At 50.5% G+C, this 19,122-nt stretch overlaps 1 protein-coding gene across 6 annotated transcripts; it reads right to left on the bottom strand.

Moving 5' to 3' along the window:
- Nucleotides 1-5,729: 5,729 nt before the first annotated feature.
- On the bottom strand, nucleotides 5,730-18,911 carry LOC135576229 (C-type lectin domain family 2 member B-like). 6 transcript variants are annotated; one of them, XM_065039992.1, is made up of 7 exons: nucleotides 18,823-18,911; nucleotides 16,383-16,780; nucleotides 8,728-9,125; nucleotides 8,436-8,531; nucleotides 7,890-8,062; nucleotides 7,403-7,503; nucleotides 5,730-7,233 (listed from the first exon to the last, which is right to left on the bottom strand). In XM_065039992.1, exons 3-7 carry the CDS (start codon nucleotides 8,897-8,899, stop codon nucleotides 7,110-7,112), a joined length of 666 nt encoding a protein of 221 aa, XP_064896064.1. In that variant the 5' UTR covers nucleotides 8,900-9,125; nucleotides 16,383-16,780; nucleotides 18,823-18,911; the 3' UTR covers nucleotides 5,730-7,109. The 6 variants fall into 6 exon arrangements, with proteins under 6 accessions (XP_064896064.1, XP_064896081.1, XP_064896069.1 ...); XM_065040009.1 differs by having other exon boundaries at nucleotides 7,890-8,059; nucleotides 18,823-18,908; XM_065039997.1 differs by lacking the exon at nucleotides 8,728-9,125 and having other exon boundaries at nucleotides 18,823-18,908.
- Nucleotides 18,912-19,122: the final 211 nt, after the last annotated feature.

Below are 19,122 nucleotides of genomic sequence, written 5' to 3'. Positions count from 1 at the left end.
ACAACTACCGCAACACTTAACTTTATTCATACAGGAAACTAGCCTATTAGCTCCAAATACAGAAAACTAACTCATCAACTCTAAATTCAGACAACCCACATCTCCCCCTTTTTGTTTTAATTAACTGACCCTCCCAAGGTCGGCGAACGACCAACTCGAGGACATCTTATTTCACTAACAGCTCCGTACTGGGGGTTTTCGTAATTTCTTTCTGATCTTGGTCTGCTCCTTGCTGCACGAGGAAAATCTTGTTCATTGAAGCAGTTATTGATTTTTGCAAGCATTGTAACACACATGGGATTACTATTAATAATGCACAAATCATTAAAAGAACAGAAACTCACAAGCCCCTTAGGTTGTCATTACGCCAGCTCCAGTATGAGCGGTTGAGATTGCTTTCCAAGTCTGACTCGTTTACGTACCCTACAAAATCCATCAAATCTACATACGGGTATCCAATTAAACATGTCCTAAACGGGTCACCTACTTGCGCTAGAGACAAACAAAAATCTGTAGTCCCGGTACGATTAGCCCAGGTAAGCCACACATTAGTACGAGGATCAATGTGGTGCAAATCAAAGCCCATACCAGCAGCTATAATCACAAGTAAAACAACTATTCTTTTGCCCATTTTCGTAATTGTTTGCTCTTCCTCCGTATACACTCTCTTTTTGTCTATTCCCACTTTCCGGGGGTGACTACCCAAATCTGCGGTATTTGAATGTCTTTGGCGCATTCAATCTTAGAATATAAAATGTCCCCAGACCTTTGTGCTACAATTTTCCCCCAATTGTTAGAATAATAATCATACCAGGGAGAATATTCTGTCTCTCTACCTGTTATCAATAACACCTGAACTGTATTCCACTCAATTGTTAGGCAGTTATCACACCAGCGTCCTACTGTATGGCGATTTAGCCACTGTGATTTTCCACAATTAGCACAAATTCTACAAATCCACGGATTACATTTTTCACATTGGGGACATTTAAGCTCCCATTTGTTAACCTCTGGAACAGAGTTCATTCAATTATTGATCGGTAGTGTCTTCTATATCAGTCGCAGGATCAGGACCAGGAATGTCTTCAGGAGGCTGCTGCAGTGTCTCTCGAAAAGGTCTCACGTTTTTAGCCGGGATCCAGCGAGGACCTCTTTCTGTGGAAACACAAGCATAGCCTCTTCCCCACGTGACAAGGGGATAGGGTCCCATTATCTTACCTGTTTCGGGGTCCCGGATCAATACTGGCGGCTTAATCTTGGGTTCAAAAAGGGTGTTTGTGCTAAAATGGCGAACTACTGGAGGATTGCTGTCTAATTGGGAACAATTCAAAAAGTTAAAAACATACAAGGCTTTCTGTATTTGCTCCTCTGGCGTAGCGGCTCCTATTCCCCCTTTTTGTTTTAATAACAGACGTTTTAAGGTTTGGTGGGAACGTTCTATTAAAGCTTGTCCCGTAGCAGAGTGAGGGATACCTGTAACATGTGATATACCCCAAGAGGCAAAAAAGGTTGTTAAGGTTTTAGATACATATGCGGGGCCATTGTCAGTTTTAATTTGAGAGGGTACCCCTAAAGTAGCAAAAGCGCCCATTAGATGTTTTTGCACATCACGTGCTTTTTCTCCTATATGACAGGAAGCAAATAACATTCCTGAAAATGTATCAATAGAGCAATGAACAAACTTTAAATGACCAAATTCAGCAAAATGAGTGACATCTGTTTGCCAGAGTTGAAGGCTCTGTAGCCCTCTGGGGTTGACTCCTTCTGCTATAGAAGGGAAAGAGTGCCTTTGACAATCAGGACACACCGCAATGATATTATGGGCTTGTTGTATAGTGAGGTCAAATTGACGCTTAAGGCCTGCAGCGTTTTGATGAAAAAAGGAGTGGCTGAGTTTAGCTTGCGCTAATCGATCTGGTAACACCTGCACCGGTAGCGTAAGCAAATCCGCTTGTCGGTTCCCTTCTGCAATAAAACCAGGTAGAGAAGTGTGAGATCGAACATGCATAATAAAATAAGGGTGAAGACGGGAATTTAACAGAAAGATGAGTTCTTGTAACAAATTAAACAGTGCCGTATGAGAAACATCTCGTAGCACAGAAGCTTCTGCTCGGCTAACAATTCCTGCAACATAAGCAGAATCAGTGATAATACTGAGAGGAATAGACCATTTTCGAAACACTCGAACAACTGCAGACAATTCTACTATTTGAGGAGAACCCTGTACAGTCTCTACATCTGAGTTCCACTGTTCCCGATGATCATCCCACCAAAGGACGACAGACTTGTGAGATTTGCCAGACCCATCTGTGAATACAGTGAGGGCTTGTAAAGGCCGGTCACTCAGCTTTGGAATAGGTAAAAGGTGAAAATCAACGCTTAACAGTTTGTGAGAAGGCAGATGAGAAGTGAGTTGGCCTGCATAGCCAGTTAGAGCTATGCCTAGTGCATCTGATTGTTGTTGTAACCATTGCAGGTAATTCTGGTTCCCATCGATGCGCTTGTCTGGAGGTAATCGCTGCCGCAGCTTTATGCAAGGAAGCTACGGCTTCAGGACTGAGACTTCGCGGAGCGTTTAAGTCCGAGTTTCCTTTAAGCATTTTGAATAAGGGACGAAGATCCGCATTAGTGATTCCTAACAATGGTCTGACCCAATTGATTCTCCCTAGCAGTTTTTGCACGTCATGTAAATTCTTTACATTCGCCTGTATTTGTAAAGGTTGCGGAGCAATAGTCTGAGCCCTTATACGCCATCCTAAGTATTTCCAAGGTGGTATTTTTTGAATTTTTTCTGGTGCAATACAGAGGTCTGCTGATTTTACAGCAGCCACGACAAGGGCTACAGCTTCCTCCATGACTTCATGGTGCTGTGCTGCCACTAGAATGTCATCCATATAATGATATAACAATGCAGCAGGTACTACAGTTCTGACAGGACTAAGTATTTTTGCTACATACCATTGGCATATTGTAGGGCTATTTTTCATTCCCTGCGGTAGCACAACCCACTGGTATCTTTGCAAAGGAGCTTGCATGTTGACGCTAGGAACCGAAAAGGCAAATTTAGGAGCGTCATCTGGATGCAATGGAATGTTGAAAAAACAATCTTTGAGGTCTATGATGGTTAAATGCCAATCTCTAGGGATCATGGCGGGTGACGGAAGCCCAGGTTGCAGGGCCCCCATGTCTTCCATAGCGTCATTAATTTTTCTGAGGTCATGGAGCAAGCGCCACTTGCCAGTCAGTTTTTTAATAACAAAAACGGGCGAGTTCCAAGGACTCGTAGAGGGTACAATATGTCCCATAGATAGTTGTTCATTAACTATTTCTTGGAGGGCGTGAAGTTTTTCCAGCAGCAGGGACCATTGATCAATCCAAATAGGAGTATCTGTTTTCCAAGTTAACTTTAGGGTTTCACGCCCCTCAATGGCCCCACCTAAAAATGTGTCTGGATAGACATCCCCCACTGAGACAACACATCACGCCCCCACAAGACCATAGGTACTGGTAAGATAAACGGTTTGACTGAGGCAACTTGTCCTTCTGAATTTTGAACTTGTATTATTTCTGTGCTTTGGCGGCTAGCTCCATACCCCCCGATTCCTGCTAATGTCTGAGAGACATCAGCTAAAGGCCACCTAGAAGGCCACTTCGCTTGAGAAATAACGGTAACATCTGCACCTGTATCAATAATTCCACTTAACATGACTTGTTGACCTTCGCGAATGAGGGTGCATTGACATATAGGACGTTTTTGTGAGATGGCTTGAACCCATAAAATTAGTGGTTCTCCCGTAGATCCAAAACTTCCCTGTCTCTGCGGGAGCAATTGGTCAGGAATTGGGACATAGTCTTCCTTAGGGATCAGTATCAATTGAGCAATACGACTTCCCTCTGGCACTGTACAAGGAGGAAACGGGGTCCAGGCCATAATTTTAATTTCTGAATTACTGTCAGGATCGATTACTCCGGGCAATACAAAAAGTCCTGACAGAGTGGTGGACGATCTTCCTAATAATAAAGCCTGCGTTCGAGGGGGCAAAGGACCTGCAATTTTGGTAGGCAGTAAGTGAACAGAGGAATCAAGTAGCGTTACTGTGTGGGCGGTTGCCAGGTCCAGGCCGGCGCTCCCTGCTGTTGCTGGGCGGAGACTGGAAACACTCCTGTTTCCCCCCCCGGCGTTTGTGGGGGCGCCGGTCGCGGAACTTGTGTCTGTGCGCGCCGTGGTCCCGCGCTCTGTGATCGGTTTCCGTGTATGGGGCGCCCTTGAGAGTCGTATTTAGATCGACATTGATTAGCATAGTGGCGCCCTTTTTGGCACTTAGGACAAACTCCAGGTATTTGGGGTCGTTTCCCAGCATTGGCACTAAAGCAATCTTTTTTAAGGTGTCCCGGTTTTCCACACCCAGTTTAAGGAGTAGAATCTCCGGAGCCTGTACGTTATCAACTTGCCGCTCTAAGGCTTGTTTTAATCTATCTATAAACTGCATATACGGCTCACGGGGTTCCTGAGTGATACTAGTGAATGCTTTTTGGGGTCTGCCAGAGTCAGGAACTCTCAACAAGGCCCTTTTCGCTTCTTCTCTGCCTGCTTCCAAAGCCTCTCGAGGAATGTCGCTAGCTTGGGCTGCCGGGTCCGAAAACTGCCCTGTTCCTGTGAGGTGCTCTATAGTCAATGCAGCTAAGGCGGCATTAGCATGTCCTGCATAACCCAGCAAAACTGTCTGCAATCCCGTTCTCCATTGAGACTCCCACATTGTATATTGTGTTGGGGTTAATAACAATCGCGCGAGAGATTTTAAATCATGTGGGGTCATGACATATGTATCGAATACAGAAGATAAAAGGCTTGCAAAATAAGGGGAAGACAACCCATGCTCGGTAACTGTACGGCGCAACTCCTTAATGACCGAAAAAGAAAGAGCTTCCCACTGAGCCTGAGACCCCCCCCGTCCTTGGTATATAACGGGGGCTACTATAGTTCTGGCTATTTCCAACTCCCCCTCGTTTATCGCTTGGCGCTTAATCTTTCCCCAAACCTCATGAGGATCAGGGGGAAAAAGATCAGGTTCCTTTTCAGGGTCAATCGGACCCAGGTCAAAGGGATCACCCTCCGGGGGATATCCAGCAGCACAAGCTAAAGGTGGCGCAGAGGGTTCCGCCCCACCAGCGATTTTAGAAGGGCAGGGGGGAGGTGACTGAGCTCCCTCCTCAGAGCCTCGCTGATTTTGCTCTTGTGCCTTTATGGTTTCAAAGATTTTTCTCCAACTGGGGAGCATATACGGCGCTTCCTCATTTCCTGAGGTGGCTGCGTCCCATAACTTTACCCCCACATCGTCCCAAAGTTCACGTGTAAAAATAGAAGAAGCAGTCACCGCGGGGATCTTAACCTGCACCCATTTAAGGATTAACTTAAGATCTTGTTCCGAAAGAGTCTTTTTCCCATGCTTCTTAAGTAGAGCTTTCATAAGCTCATAAACGTCTCTCTCAGGGGAAGACTCTTGATTCCCCATTTTGCTAGTTTCCCGCAGCTCACCTCTCGTTCCAGACGGAGGGATTGTTTGGCCGGCCGGCTTATCCTGCTTCCTTTCAGCAGCTCATTCCACGTTCTGCGGGACTCGCGACATGCCACCAGGTAGGCGGTTTTTCAATCCTCGGCGGTTTCGTCGCTGACGATCACGTCGGAGGTCACCAATTTGCCGCGATTGAGAGACGGGGACGCAGCTTGATGCAAGCAAGGTGTCCGCTTTATTGTATGGCAAACATACATTTATATAGTCTAAGGCACACATGTTTCATGCTGATTGGCTAATCACTTTAACAGACATTAAGCTAGCTAAGGTGGGAATCTTAGTCAGGCAGTGTTCGCATGGTAACAAGATCGTTATCTCGTAGTCACAAGCTGTCCCCCGCTCCAGGGCGCAGGCCCCGCCTCCAAGTCGCCTCACAACTACCGCAACACTTAACTTTATTCATACAGCAAACTAGCCTATTAACTCCAAATACAGAAAACTAACTCATCAACTCTAAATTCAGACAACCCACAGTGTGGATGTCAGGTGGCTGATGCGGGGACATGCACCCACTGTGGGGCAAAACTCTCCTGGGGCTCTGGCAGGCCACATCCCACAGAAAGGAACAGGGGTTCCCAAAAGAGAAGGGGAGCTCATAAGCATCTGTCAACCCCCCTCCATCCCCAGAGAGCCCTAAGCAGTGTGGACAGGGGGGGTGACCCCTCCAAATGCCTGCAGCCCCCCCTGCACAAGGGCATGACCCCAGGAATGGACCAGCAGCAGGAGGAACTGAGTGTCCCCCAAAAATCCCTCTGCTCCCACTTTTGGGGTCACACACCTGGAGAAAAGCCCCACCAGACCCTCCTCCCACACCCCAGGCTTCAGTTTCCCTGCCCTGAGCAGCCCTCAGAGAAATGATGAGTGGCATATCACCCTGCTTCTCTCATCACACCTATTATCACCCCGCGCCCCCATACTTTCTGACACCAGTTTAGCGGGGGGAAGCCAACAGATACAACCCGCCATTACCTGCATCCTGGAGGGAACCCGAACTCCCTGTGACTTCCCCCTTCCCAAGACCATGTAACCATCCTCATCCTCCGTGTCACGGAAGAACCAGGAAGGCACAGGGCTGGGACATGGAGGGGGAACAGGAAACCAAACCACTGATGACCACTGTCAAGGTACGACCTGCCAGCAGGGCCAGAGCTTCCTGCCACTATTGCAGCTAAACAGCCCCAAAGTTGCCAGGGAGAGCAGCCCCAACACCTGGTCGAGGCCACAGGGCTGCTTTTCCTCTGGAGAAAGGAAAAGCAGGGTACAGGCACGCTGCTTGCAGGGAAAAGGAGAAGTTAGGAAAAAACACTTCTTTCCCCCATCGTGGTTTAACCCGAACTGGCAATAAAACCTCGACAGACACTCTCTCTCTCACCCCTCCAACAGGGGAGGGAATCAAAAGCAACAGGAGAAACTTGGATTGAGATAAAAACAGTTTAAAAAACTAAAAATACTAATACACCACTAGTAAATATAAATATAAAACTAGAAGTGGAAAAGTTGTGGAGTTCCCAGCACGAAGAAGGTCCTTTCTCCCCATCAACTATTTGACATCACAGCTTGGGCCTTGCTGCAGAGATAATGGTGGGTCCGCAAACAGTTTGAACTCAAGAGATGAGGGTAATTCAGCAAGAAACAAGGCTCTCGGCCCTTCAAAGGGATCCTGCAAGAGTAAGCAATGACACCGTCAGTACCCTTGGGGAAGCAGCTCTCCCCATAAGCACCTGGAGGGGACAAGGGCTGCCTGCAAGGGACAGTCCCTGTAGCCATGTCCCACCAGGCCCCTGCCACCGGATGGTCTCCCCGTGACCCTGGATCACAACGGGACTCACGTGTGGTTGAAGCTGCTGCCGTCCACCCACTCCGGGCGCCCATCCTGTCTGCGCAGCCCAACCCAGTAATCAATGTTGCCCCTGAGCCGTGATAGAAACTCCTGGAGAGGAAAGAGAGAAGCCAACAGTCAGGAGCTGCTGCTCACCCAGAGTCCCTGTCCCAGCCCCACGTGAGGCCGCAGACAGCAGCACCTCCCACCCAACAGCTGCTCCACCAAGCTCCACAGCTTCTGCAAGAGCTCCCCAGCCTGGCCAGACACGCTGGTCCTGCTCTGCTGGAGCTCTGCGGTGCCTGCGGTCCCGCGGAGCTCCATGGGAGAGGACACGCCCCCTGGGCTCCACACTGTACCCTGTGCCTCCCTCCCTCTGAGGCCACAGGCCAGAACTGCATCTCTGTCCCTAGAAGCACCGCCAGCCTCCCAGCACCAACCCTGAGGTCTGCACCCAACCCAGACCCCCCACATAGCCACAGTAGCCCCTCACTCACCATTTCCCACTCCCTCTTGATCACAGCCAGTGAAGCCCCCAGCGAGGAGCACCGCTCCCGGCTCCACTCCCAGCTCCCCTCCTCTCTCGAGAGGTAGTAGCAGACATTGCGGTACCCAACCCAGTCATCAGGACAGCCCAGCACCGCAGCTGCACTCGCTCCATCTCTTCCTGCTGGAGAAGGAAGGGGAGAAGGTCGGAGGACTCTGCTCCACAGGGACCAGGGAACACAGCTCCATGGGGCAGGGAAGGGGGCAGTCCCAAGCTCCCCCCACGGGGAACCCCCATTTGCTGCCAGGGACCCACAGGGAGAGACACCCCAGGGGTTTACAGCCTGCCCCAGGGCACAGCTGGGGGTGTCCCTGCCCCTCCCCAGCACCTCTGGGACAGGGCAGGGACACAGCCAGCCTGAGGGTCTGACCCCACCAGCCTTGGCCTCACACACCAACACCTGCCCCAGCCCGGAGAGGAAGGGGCCACATCCAGCCTGGCGGCACACACGGCTCTGTGCTGAGGGGCCGCACAGAGGCACCTGCTGCTCCCTTACCTGACAGCACAGCAACAGCCACTGCCAAAGCCAGGACCAAAGCCACAAGCGCAGCCAGCACCACGACATACACTGGAGGGTGTCTGCACCACTTACCTGGAGGAGGAAAAAGGCACCAGCAGTGAGCAACTGTGCGGTCCCAGATCCACCACCCCCAACCACCCTACACACCTGCTGCCTCGGGAGGCAGAACGGACCCCCGCCAGGGGACAGTCCGCCACAGGAGAGCTGCCAGAGGCATAGATATGTGGTGAGGGCTGCTACAGGTTACTTGATAAGGACCTGTACTCACCCAGAGCCCTGCACGCCCTTCTGCCTGCATTCCCTGGCATCTCTTGGTGAATGGACGCTCCTTCGCCCTGGGGACCCAAGGCCTGCTTCACTTCTTCCTGGGAGGAAACATGGTCTTGTGTCCAAGGCATCATAAGTGATGGCAAAACCTGTTTCCAGTCAAGCTTGGACATAGTTCTATGACCACAACCGTTATCCTTGTCTTGGCAGATTGCAGAGAACACAAGGAAGACGCAGCAGATCCAGATGTCTAACTCTGCATATCCAGCAGGGCCACCCTAGGGCCTCAAATATCAGCCACAGCCAGTCCTGGATGACTCACAGGCTCAGGAAGGTGTTGCCTGCACAAGCCTACCCTGTCCCTGCTCTGCCTGTGACACTGCAGACAGTTCCAAACACCTGGAGATACAAACAGACAGTCAGTGATCCGAGGGAGCAGCCCTTGGCCCCCAGCACCCTCCTCACCACCCTGCACACACCCTGCCCAGACCGGCCACAAGGCACTCGCTGGCCGGGAGCATCCCCCTTCCCACCGCTCACCCTCCCTGTACCACCACTGGGAGAACAAGGGCAACACGGGGGAGCACAAACATCCGCTCCTCCATCGGCACCAGGGGGAAGAAAACACCATTCCCCAGGGAGGAAAGGCAGCGCCAAGAGGAGAGCGAGCCCGCCAGGGTCCCTTCCCCGCAGCGCCCATCACAGCGCTGGGCAGCGCACCGCCCGACCGGCAGCACGGAGGAGAAGGAGCGCCAAGCACCGCGCCCGACCCGCCCCGGCCTCTCCTCGCCCCGACACCACCGGCCTTCCGCCGCAATGAGCGACCAAACCCGAGTAGCACCTACCGGAGATGCGCACCCGCGTTCCGCTTCTGCAGGTACCAGCGCGCACCACAGCGCCACTCAACTCAGCGGATTATATTCTGTTCCCGCCCTTATATAGACTCGCACAGCCCGCCCAGCGCTCCGGCCAATCAGCGTAAACCAGCACGATACTTAAAGTTTTTTGCCTCAGATTTGTGCAGGTTCTGCTTGAGCTGGCGGAGCAGCCCATGGAAGTTCCCACCCCCTCAGGTCTTTTTCCCCGTTTTTGAGGAGCAATGGGGAAAAGGGGGAGTCGTTATGGAAATCCCCTTTCCTCACCAGTATATTAGTCGGCCTTTAGAGTTCCAAACCGTATTAGCTTTGTCAATACATATTATTTCACGTTTTATGCTGCGATGCAATGGGGTAGCAGATTTGTCCTGGAGATTCTGGTATTTATTAAAGAAAGTTGAAGAGTGGCCCAGCCCTGGAAATAAGGGCTGTGCTCTCAGGAGTTCGGAGCTGCACCTGGATTATAAAGGATCCAGCTGTGCAGCTACGTGTCCCCACCTGCTGGGCAGCAGGTGAGTTCAGAGGGAACTCAGAGGAGTTGGGTTCCCACTGTGCACACTGAAGTGTGCATGTCCACTCGGTCTCCATGTAAAGAGGAGGTTTTTTTGCGCTATGGTGGTGAGTTCTTGCTGATTGCATCATGCAATAGGATTAATAGGATTGTATCATGCAAGTAGGTTGTACCTACTCGCTAAAAATCTCCCCGGACGGATAAATTCAGTGAATTCAGACTGGGGTGGAGGGGAGGGGTGTGTATCCATCAGGTCTTCTGATATGCCTTTGAAATGCTGCTGGCCTTGTTGAGAATTAATTGCAGCAAGTTTGAGGCCAGGCACATTGGGGTCAACAGACAAGCTGTGAGAATATACATAAATAGGCTGACTTTGCCATGTAATTCTTTGTGTGGGTGTTATTCGTAAGTAAGGCTGTTGTGGTAGCTAAATCCTTACAGGGTGCCAAAAAAATGCTGTAAAAACCAATTTGAGTGTGCCAGCTTGCCTGCCAGAAACTCACACAGAGGAAAAACTTTCTTTTCCAACCTCTCTCCTTGGCACGGCTCCAATGTGCATTGTGTTGAGAGGGCTGGACAGTTTCCACACTGGATCTAGAAATGTGGACAATCTCAGCAACATCCCCCAGTCTCTGCCTGTACTGAGAGCAGGATTTTACTGATCCACCCACTTTCTGGCTGGATGGCTGGAGGTTGGTCCCTGGTGAGAGTTAAACTCGGCTTTGCCAGGCAGTCCTCAGGGAGGACGGGCAGCCGAGGTGAAGCAGCAATGGGTGTCTCGGGGCAGGGGGTACAGCATGGCACACCGTGCCTGCTCTGGATCACCAAACAGGGCTGCGTCCCCTCCACCCTGCCCAGGCACCACAGTCCATCACGAAGGGGTTTGAGAGTGCGAGTGTGGAGCAGGCACCGATTTTCTGTCCTGAGTGCCAAACTGGGAGGGAACTGGGGCAATCTGGGGGGTGACAAAGTCCCTTTGTCACCAGCAATAGCTCATCCTTGTCCCGGTGGTGGCTCTGCCCCTCCCTGAGCAGTGCCAAGAGGGATTTTACCTCTCTGCTTCATTTAGATGTGCCTCTTGTTAGGTCATCAGGCCGCAAGTTTGGGTGAAGAGAATTCATTAATAATATCAGCATCCTTGGCTGCTGTGTGCTGTAGTGGTGCTTGGTGGTGAGCAGTCGTGTACCCTTTCTCACAGGGAATGTTTCTAGCTTTCCTTTGGTAGCCCTCATTATGGTATTATTGATGCAGCATTACTGATACTGAAGAGAAGCTGCTAAATTAATGCATACTGTCATTAAGTTACAAAAGGCATACTCATCATTAACCCATTGACATGATAGATGCTTTGTGACCACCTGCAAAATGAGGGGATACTTTTCAAGTTTTAGATCCTTCTCCATGACAAGAGGGAGACAGAAGGCTAAGTGATACATTGTTTAGGAGCAGAGTGTTCAGCTTATATTTGACTTGCGATTAATCAATGTACTGTAAGTAAGATACAAAACAATTGTAACTAACTTGAGACTAACTTCCTGATTATGCAATTATTTCCTGGTGTAGATGTATTGTATGTTAAGAATTTCCAAAAATTGTAATGAATATGTAACAGTTGTGTGAATATAAGCAAGGCAAGAACATCCAGTCCCTGGAGAACTTATGGAGGATGATCCCCAGTTTTTCCCAGCACTGATAAAATGAAGAATGCCTGCCTAACGTTATAATTGACTTTGCTGTTTATTTGTTTCAATACAGTAGTATAAATTATGATACATGTAATTAAGTATGAATACTTGTATTATTAATACAACCACATGATCGTGATGGTTGTGTGGTTCAGCCAGCAACAGAAATGTGAACTGGGGTACACGGGGAGAAAAGTGGGTGCTGCTGAGGTCGCACCTCAAATCCTGTGTTCAGTTTTGGGCCCTTCACTCCAAGATAGACATTGAGGTGCTGGAGTGAGTTCAGAGAAGGGCAACAAAGCTGGTGAGGGATCTGGAGCACAAGTCTGATGAGGAGCAGCTGAGGGAACTGGGGCTGTTTAGCCTGGAGAAAAGGACCCCTGTTCCCCTGCCCTGTCCCAGGGGTCCTGGGGAGGGGCAGGGACACCCCCAGTTGTGCCCTGGGGCAGGCTGTTAACCCCTGGGGTGTCTCTCCCTGTGGGTCCCTGGCAGCAAATGGGGGGATCCCCGTGGGGCAGCTTGGGACTGCCCCCTTCCCTGCCCCATGGAGCTGTGTCTGAAGGACCAGTATGGGTCGATCAGTGGCCCCTTGCTCAGGCAAAACTTGCAGCCCTGCAATCTCTTGTGATGGAACGGTTAGCTGTGGAACGCATAGAGGTTTCACATAGCCCTTGGAATACTCCTGTGTTTGTTATAAGAAAGAAATATGGAAAATGGAGATTATTACATGACTTATGAAAAATTAATGATGTTATGGCAACTATGGGAGCTTTGCAACCAGGGTTACCTTCTCTGACAATGATTCCAATGCAGTGGGAAACTGTTGTAATAGATTTGAAAGATTGTCTCTTTACTTTTCCTTTAGGAGAACAAGACATGGAAAAGTTTGCCTTTACTGCTCAATCTGTAAATAATGGAGAGCCAGCAAAAAGGTAGCACTGGAAAGTGCTGCCACAAGGGATGAAATATTCACCTACCGTATGTCAGCGGTATGTGGCAAAAGCTCTGAGGCCGGTACGTGCTTTGTTTCCATCGGGATATTGCTATCATTACATGGATGACATCTTGTTGGTTGCAGCAACACCACAAGAATTAGGTGAAATGGAAAACAAGGCACATGAGTCATTAAATCAGTATGGGCTGGTTGTTGCACCTCAGGAGGTGCAACAGCAACACCCATGGCTTTATTTGGGCATGAAGATTTTGGATCAAACGAGGACATCACAACCTACAAAGCTGCAAGTAAAAATAAAAACTCTGAATGATGTGCAAAACCTGGCAGGAGTGATAAATTGGGTGAGGCCGTATGTAGGAATCCCCTCTTCTCAATTGCAGCCACTGTTTGACCTATGGCGAGGAGTCACTACTATTTCTGCCCCATGAACTTTGACAACAGAAGCACAGAAGGTAATTGCGGAAATTGAACAAGCAACCAATAGTAAACATGTACGGAGAACTGATTTGACGGTGCCTGTACAAGCAATTGTTTTGATTAATCAATGCATTTCTTTTGCCATGATCACACAATGGCAGGAGAAAGGGGGAAGATCCGTTACAGATTTCAGAGTGGGTCTTTTTGCCAGCCAAGTCAAAAAAGACAGCCCTAGGCCTTTTTGAACTGGTGGCTCAGATGATTCTTAAAATCAGATCACGTTGCATGGAACTAATGTCAAGAGACTGGGAAATGATTGTGCTTCCCGTGCAAAGTCATGATGCCTTCAGAGTGCGTCATGCAACAGGTACGCTATAGAAAGAACAAGGATTCCTTACTTCAGGGAAGAAAACATATTTCTAATGAGACTGAAAACCGAATGTTGTTTGAAGCTATTCAGCCTTCAAGGGAAATTGCTGTAGTACACTGTCCAGCTCATACCAAAGGATCCAGCAAAACTGAAAGGAGTAATCAGCAGATAGAGCTGCAGAAGCTGCCACATGCCAGAGTATATACAAGTGTATTCTAGACATGAAGAATAAATTTTTTACAGTGAGGGTGGTAAAATACTGGCCCAGGTTGCCCAGAAGAGTCGTAGATGCCCCATCCCTGGAAACATTCCAAGCCAGGCTGGATGGGGCTCTGAGCAACCTGGTGTAGTTGGAGCTGTCCCTGCTCATTGCAGGGGGGTTGGACTAGATGTGCCTGGACCAAAAGGTGTGTGTGGACAGCACATGAATGGTGTGTGAAGAGTGGGTGCACAGCAGAGACTGTGAGGGCTGAAAAGCCCAGGCCACTTTTGTCTTGGGGTCCCTCTGCCTGAGAGGCACAGAGTCTGGACTGTTTCTTTGCTTAATTTTTTTATATTGTTTGAATAAATTACTTTTTTTATAGCACAGACATTTGAGAGTGTGCTACAGAAACCTAGGGTCAAAAGCATTTCTTTAATGTCCTCTCATCCTATCTCTTGTTAGCTGGAAGACAAGACTGATGCCCACCTCACTACAACTGCTGTTGTAGGAGTTGGAAAGAGCGATAAGGTCTCCCTGTCCTGGTTTTGGTCAAAACAAGACCAATCCTCTTTTAGTGATTTTTCTTTTTAATTAGGTTCTTCTAAGTAACTGCATTTTTCTGAAGTCGGCTGCAAGTTTTTCAGACTGTTCACTCCAGAGGGGATAATGGCTGATATTTACAGTTTTACTGAGTTAATTGTAGGAATGGTATGCAGAAAAGGCACAGGTTTATCTTCTATTGCGATAGCATTCGAAGTTGCTGATTGGAATGAAATGGGCAAAGAAAAAAGCAAAATACCCCTGGCCTGTGTTGTACAGTTTGAATATACATTTCAGGCCTGTGTGAAGCTGCAAGATAAACTCAGCTCATTGTAACCGAGGAGCTTGCCAGAGCCTCCCACCTCATACCAGCGATTACACCACCTGCGTGGCCTTGGCTACATCTGAACTGCAGCAAGAAGAGAAAGAAGAAGAGAAAAAAGGAAAAACCTGGTTGCCCGCTGCTAAGTGGAGAAACGGGGGCTTTATTCCCCCCGCTCTGTTTTTTTTTTTCATCAAGTGTTGTCATCCATCCTTGTTGTGGCACTGCGTGGCTTCTCGGCTTTGAATCAGGGGTTGTTGGTGTTTCTTTTTGCTTCAGTCTTGTTTCTTAGGTTCCGGCACATGTGGGGAGAGAGCTCATCGTTTTACCTCCTTGCTGCAGTCGGTCTTTTCACAGCGGTCTGAGTGCTCAGTGCTTCTCCGGGTCAGACTGGTACTAATGTGGGTGTGGAGTGGAGCCAGGTTGGTTTGATGTGGAGTTCAAACTGATTTGTTTTCATGAGGGGCTGGAGATCTTGCCATCTCAGATGGGGGCCAGAGGGAAGTTTAATTCCCCCCTGCCTCCCCCCTCCTCCCAGCAATGTTACTGCTAGAGAACTGTAACACTGCATGAAGGAGTCTGAGGGTGAAATTTAAAGGCATTGCCAGTGGATCCATAGTTCTAACGAAGCTGGGAAATTACACACAAAAAAAGATTCTTTTTAATAGACTTATTGTGTGGTAACTGGTTGTAAGAGACTTCTTAGTAAATTCACCGTGCTAGTTTTTGAGGTCATGGGAGAGAATGAAAGAAAGGCCATTTTTTGAGACCAATGGAATGCCAAATTGGGAACAAAGTTTTACCATATGAATTCTTGTATTTGCCAGAAAGCCCTATACCTCTCTTGGGTCAAGATTTGTTAAGTAAATTGTAAGCTCAAATTACGTTTTCTGAGAATTCTGTTTAGTTGCATGTGCTACAAGAAGCTGCTGGGGTGGTGCAGATCTGCTTGTGCAAGTGAGGAATCACCAAGGAAATTCTGAATGCTGTATTTCCACTAGTATTAACAGCCAATGTTTCTGGTGGCTCAGATGATTCTTAAAATCAGATCAGGTTGCATGGAATTAATGTCAAGACACTGGGAAATGATTGTGCTTCCTGTGCAGAGTCATGATGCCTTCAGAGTGTGTCATGCAACAGGTACGCTATAGAAAGAAGGGCTGAAAAGCCCAAGCCACTTTTGTCTTGGGGTCCCTTTGCCTGAGAGGCACAGAGTCTGGACAATTTCTCTGCTGTACTTTTCCATTTAATTTTTTTTTTTATATTGTTTGAATAAATTACTTTTTTAAAGCACAGACATTTGAGAGTGTGCTACAGGAAACCTAGGGTCAAAAGCAATGGCTAATATTTATGGTTTTACTGAGCTAATTGTAGGAATGTTATGCAGAAAAGGCACAGGTTTATCTTTTATTGCTATAGCAGCCAAGACTGCTGATAGATTTTGTACATCTGATAAGTGGGAGGGTTGTAATTGCAGGGAGGGGTAGACAGAACAGGTGACCCAAAATTGCCCAATGAGGTATTCCATGCCATCCATGTCATACGAAGCATGAAACTGGGAGATCACGAGGGTCTTGCTCTCTTTGTCCATGGCCGGGATATGAAGAAGACCCTGTCTGTTGTCCTGCTTGCTGTCACATATCCACCACCCCACACACCTGCTGCCTAGGGAGGCAGAAGGGACCCCCGCCAGGGGACAGTCAGCCACAGGAGAGCTGCCAGAGGCATAGATATGTGGTGAGGGCTGCTACAGGCTACTTGATAAGGACCTGTACTCACCCAGAGCCCTGCACGCCCTTCTGCCTGCATTCCCTGGCATCTCTTGGTGAATGGACGCCCCTTCGCCCTGGGGACCCAAGGCCTGCTTCACTTCTTCCTGGGAGGAAACATGGTCTTGTGTCCAAGGCATCATAAGTGATGGCAAAACCTGTTTCCAGTCAAGCTTGGACATAGTTCTATGACCACAACCGTTATCCTTGTCTTGGCAGATTGCAGAGAACACAAGGAAGACGCAGCAGATCCAGATGTCTAACTCTGCATATCCAGCAGGGCCACCCTAGGGCCTCAAATATCAGCCACAGCCAGTCCTGGATGACTCACAGGCTCAGGAAGGTGTTGCCTGCACAAGCCTACCCTGTCCCTGCTCTGCCTGTGACACTGCAGACAGTTCCCAACACCTGGAGATACAAACAGACAGTCAGTGATCTGAGTGACCAGCTCTTGGCCCCCAGCACCCTCCTCACCACCCTGCCCAGACTGGTCACAAGGCACTCGCTGGCCGGGAGCACCCCCCTTCCCACCGCTCACCCCCCGGTACCACCCCCGGTACCACCCCCCGGTACCACCCCCGGCAGCAGTGCCCCCGCTGGGAAAGCGGGCTCCAGGGCTGAGCCCTCTTCTGTAATGGTTCACAACACCGACGGGCTCCTCACAGCTCCCTCCCTGGCACAGCTGGAATAACAGCGGCAACGGGGGGGCCACAAACATCCGCTCCTCCATCGGCACCGGGGGAATAAAACGCCATCCCCAACGGAGGAAAGGGAGCGCCAAGAGGAGAGCGAGCCCGCCAGGGTCCCTTTCCCGCACCGGCCACCACTGCGCCGGGCAGCGCAGCGCCTGACCGGCGGCACGGAGCAGCGCGGCACGGAGCAGCGCGGCACGGAGCAGCGCGGCACGGAGCAGCGCGGCACGGAGCAGCGCGGCACGGAGCAGCGCGGCACGGAGCAGCGCGGCACGGAGCAGCGCGGCACGGAGCAGCGCGGCACGGAGCAGCGCGGCACGGAGCAGCGCGGCACGGAGCAGCGCGGCACGGAGCAGCGCGGCACGGAGCAGCGCGGCACGGAGCAGCGCGGCACGGAGCAGCGCGGCACGGAGCAGCGCGGCACGGAGCAGCGCGGCACGGAGCAGCGCGGCACGGAGCAGCGCGGCACGGAGCAGCGCGGCACGGAGCAGCGCGGCACGGAGCAGCGCGGCACGGAGCAGCGCGGCACGGAGCAGCGCGGCACGGAGCAGCGCGGCACGGAGCGCCAAGAGGAGAGCGAGGCCGCCAGAGTCCCTTCCCCGCACCCTCCGGGCAGCGCACCGCCGGGTATTAAGTGATACATTGTTTAGGAGCAGAGTGTTAAGTTTATATTTGAATAGCAATTAATAGAGGTATTGTGAGTAAGAAACTAAGCAATTATAACTAACTTGATACTATCTTTATGATTATGCAATTATTTCCTAGTATAGATGTCCTGTATGTTATGAATTTCTAAAAACTGTAAAGAATATGTAATTGTTGTGTGAATATAAGCAACGCAAGAGCATCCAGTTGTTGAAGAACGATCCCTAGTGTTCCACAGTGCTGATAAAATAAACAACGCCTCCTTAGCAGTATAATTGACTTTGGTGTTTATATATTTCCTCTCACACTCCAGGCACCAGTTTCCCTGCCTTGAGCAGCTCTCGGAGAAACAATGAATTGCATCACCCTGCTTCTCCCGTGACACCTAGTTACCACACAACCCCCCTACTTCCTCTGTCCTAAACCGCGCAGCCGCCAGGCAGCACCAGCGGGAGGAAACCGCCATCGCTCACGGAGGAAAGAGAGGGTTAAGAGAAGAGAGAGTCCGCCAAGGTCCCATCCCCGCACCGCCGCGCCGGGCAGCGCACCGCCCGACCGGCAACACGGAGAAAAGGGAGAAAAGCACCATGCCCGACCCGCCCCGGCCTCTCGTCGCCGCTCTCCACCACCCTGCACGCACCCTGCCCAGACCGGTCACAAGGCACTCGCTGGCCGGGAGCATCCCCCTTCCCACCGCTCACCCTCCCCGTACCACCCCCTGCAGCAGTGCCCCCGCATGGGAAAACGGGCGCCAGGGCTGAGCCCTCTTCTGAAATGATTCACAACACCGACTGGCTCATGACAACCCCCTTCTTGGCACAGCTGGGATAACAGCGGCAACGGGGCGGCAGGGGCACAAACATCCGCTCCTCCATCGGCACCGAGGAAGAAAACACCATTCCCCAGGGAGAAAAGACAGCGCTAAGAGGAGAGCGAGCCCACCAGGGTCCCTTCCCCGCAGCGCCCATCACAGCGCTGGGCAGCGCACCGCCCGACCGGCAGCACGGAGGAGAAGGAGCGCCAAGCACCGCGCCCGACCCGCCCCGGCCTCTCCTCGCCCCGACACCACCGGCCTCCCGCCGCAATGAGCTACCAAACCGGAGTAGCACCTACCGGAGGTGCGCACCCGCGTTCCGCTTCCGCAGGTACCAGCGCGCACCACAGCACCACGCAACTCAGCGGATTTTACTCCGTTCCCGCCCTTATATAGACTCGCACAGCCCGCCCAGCGCTCTGGCCAATCAGCGTAAACCAGCACGATACTTAAAGTTTTTTGCCTCAGATTTTTCCAGGTTCTGCTTGAGCTGGCGAGGGAAAGGGGAAGTCGTTATGGAAATCCCCTTTCCTCACCAGTATATCAGTCGGCCTTTAGAGTTCCAAACCGTATTAGCTTTGTCAGTACATATTATTTCA

The sequence above is a fragment of the Columba livia genome, chromosome 1, assembly GCF_036013475.1.
Source record: "Columba livia isolate bColLiv1 breed racing homer chromosome 1, bColLiv1.pat.W.v2, whole genome shotgun sequence".
Taxonomy (NCBI): domain Eukaryota; kingdom Metazoa; phylum Chordata; class Aves; order Columbiformes; family Columbidae; genus Columba; species Columba livia.
Note: the sequence above shows the minus strand (reverse complement) of the source record. Positions and strands in the feature narration are given on the sequence as shown.

Bases quoted from the DNA above. Each gene is read 5' to 3' on its own strand.
- LOC135576229 (XM_065039992.1), bottom strand. From the start codon at position 8,899: ATGTCCAAGCTTGACTGGAAACAGGTTTTGCCATCACTTATGATGCCT. The intron at 8,532-8,727 runs GTGAGTACAGGT...TTCCTCCTCCAG, and splicing joins AAGGGCGTGCAGGGCTCTGG to GTAAGTGGTGCAGACACCCT. The intron at 7,504-7,889 runs GTGAGTGAGGGG...TTTCCTCTCCAG, and splicing joins TCAAGAGGGAGTGGGAAATG to GAGTTTCTATCACGGCTCAG.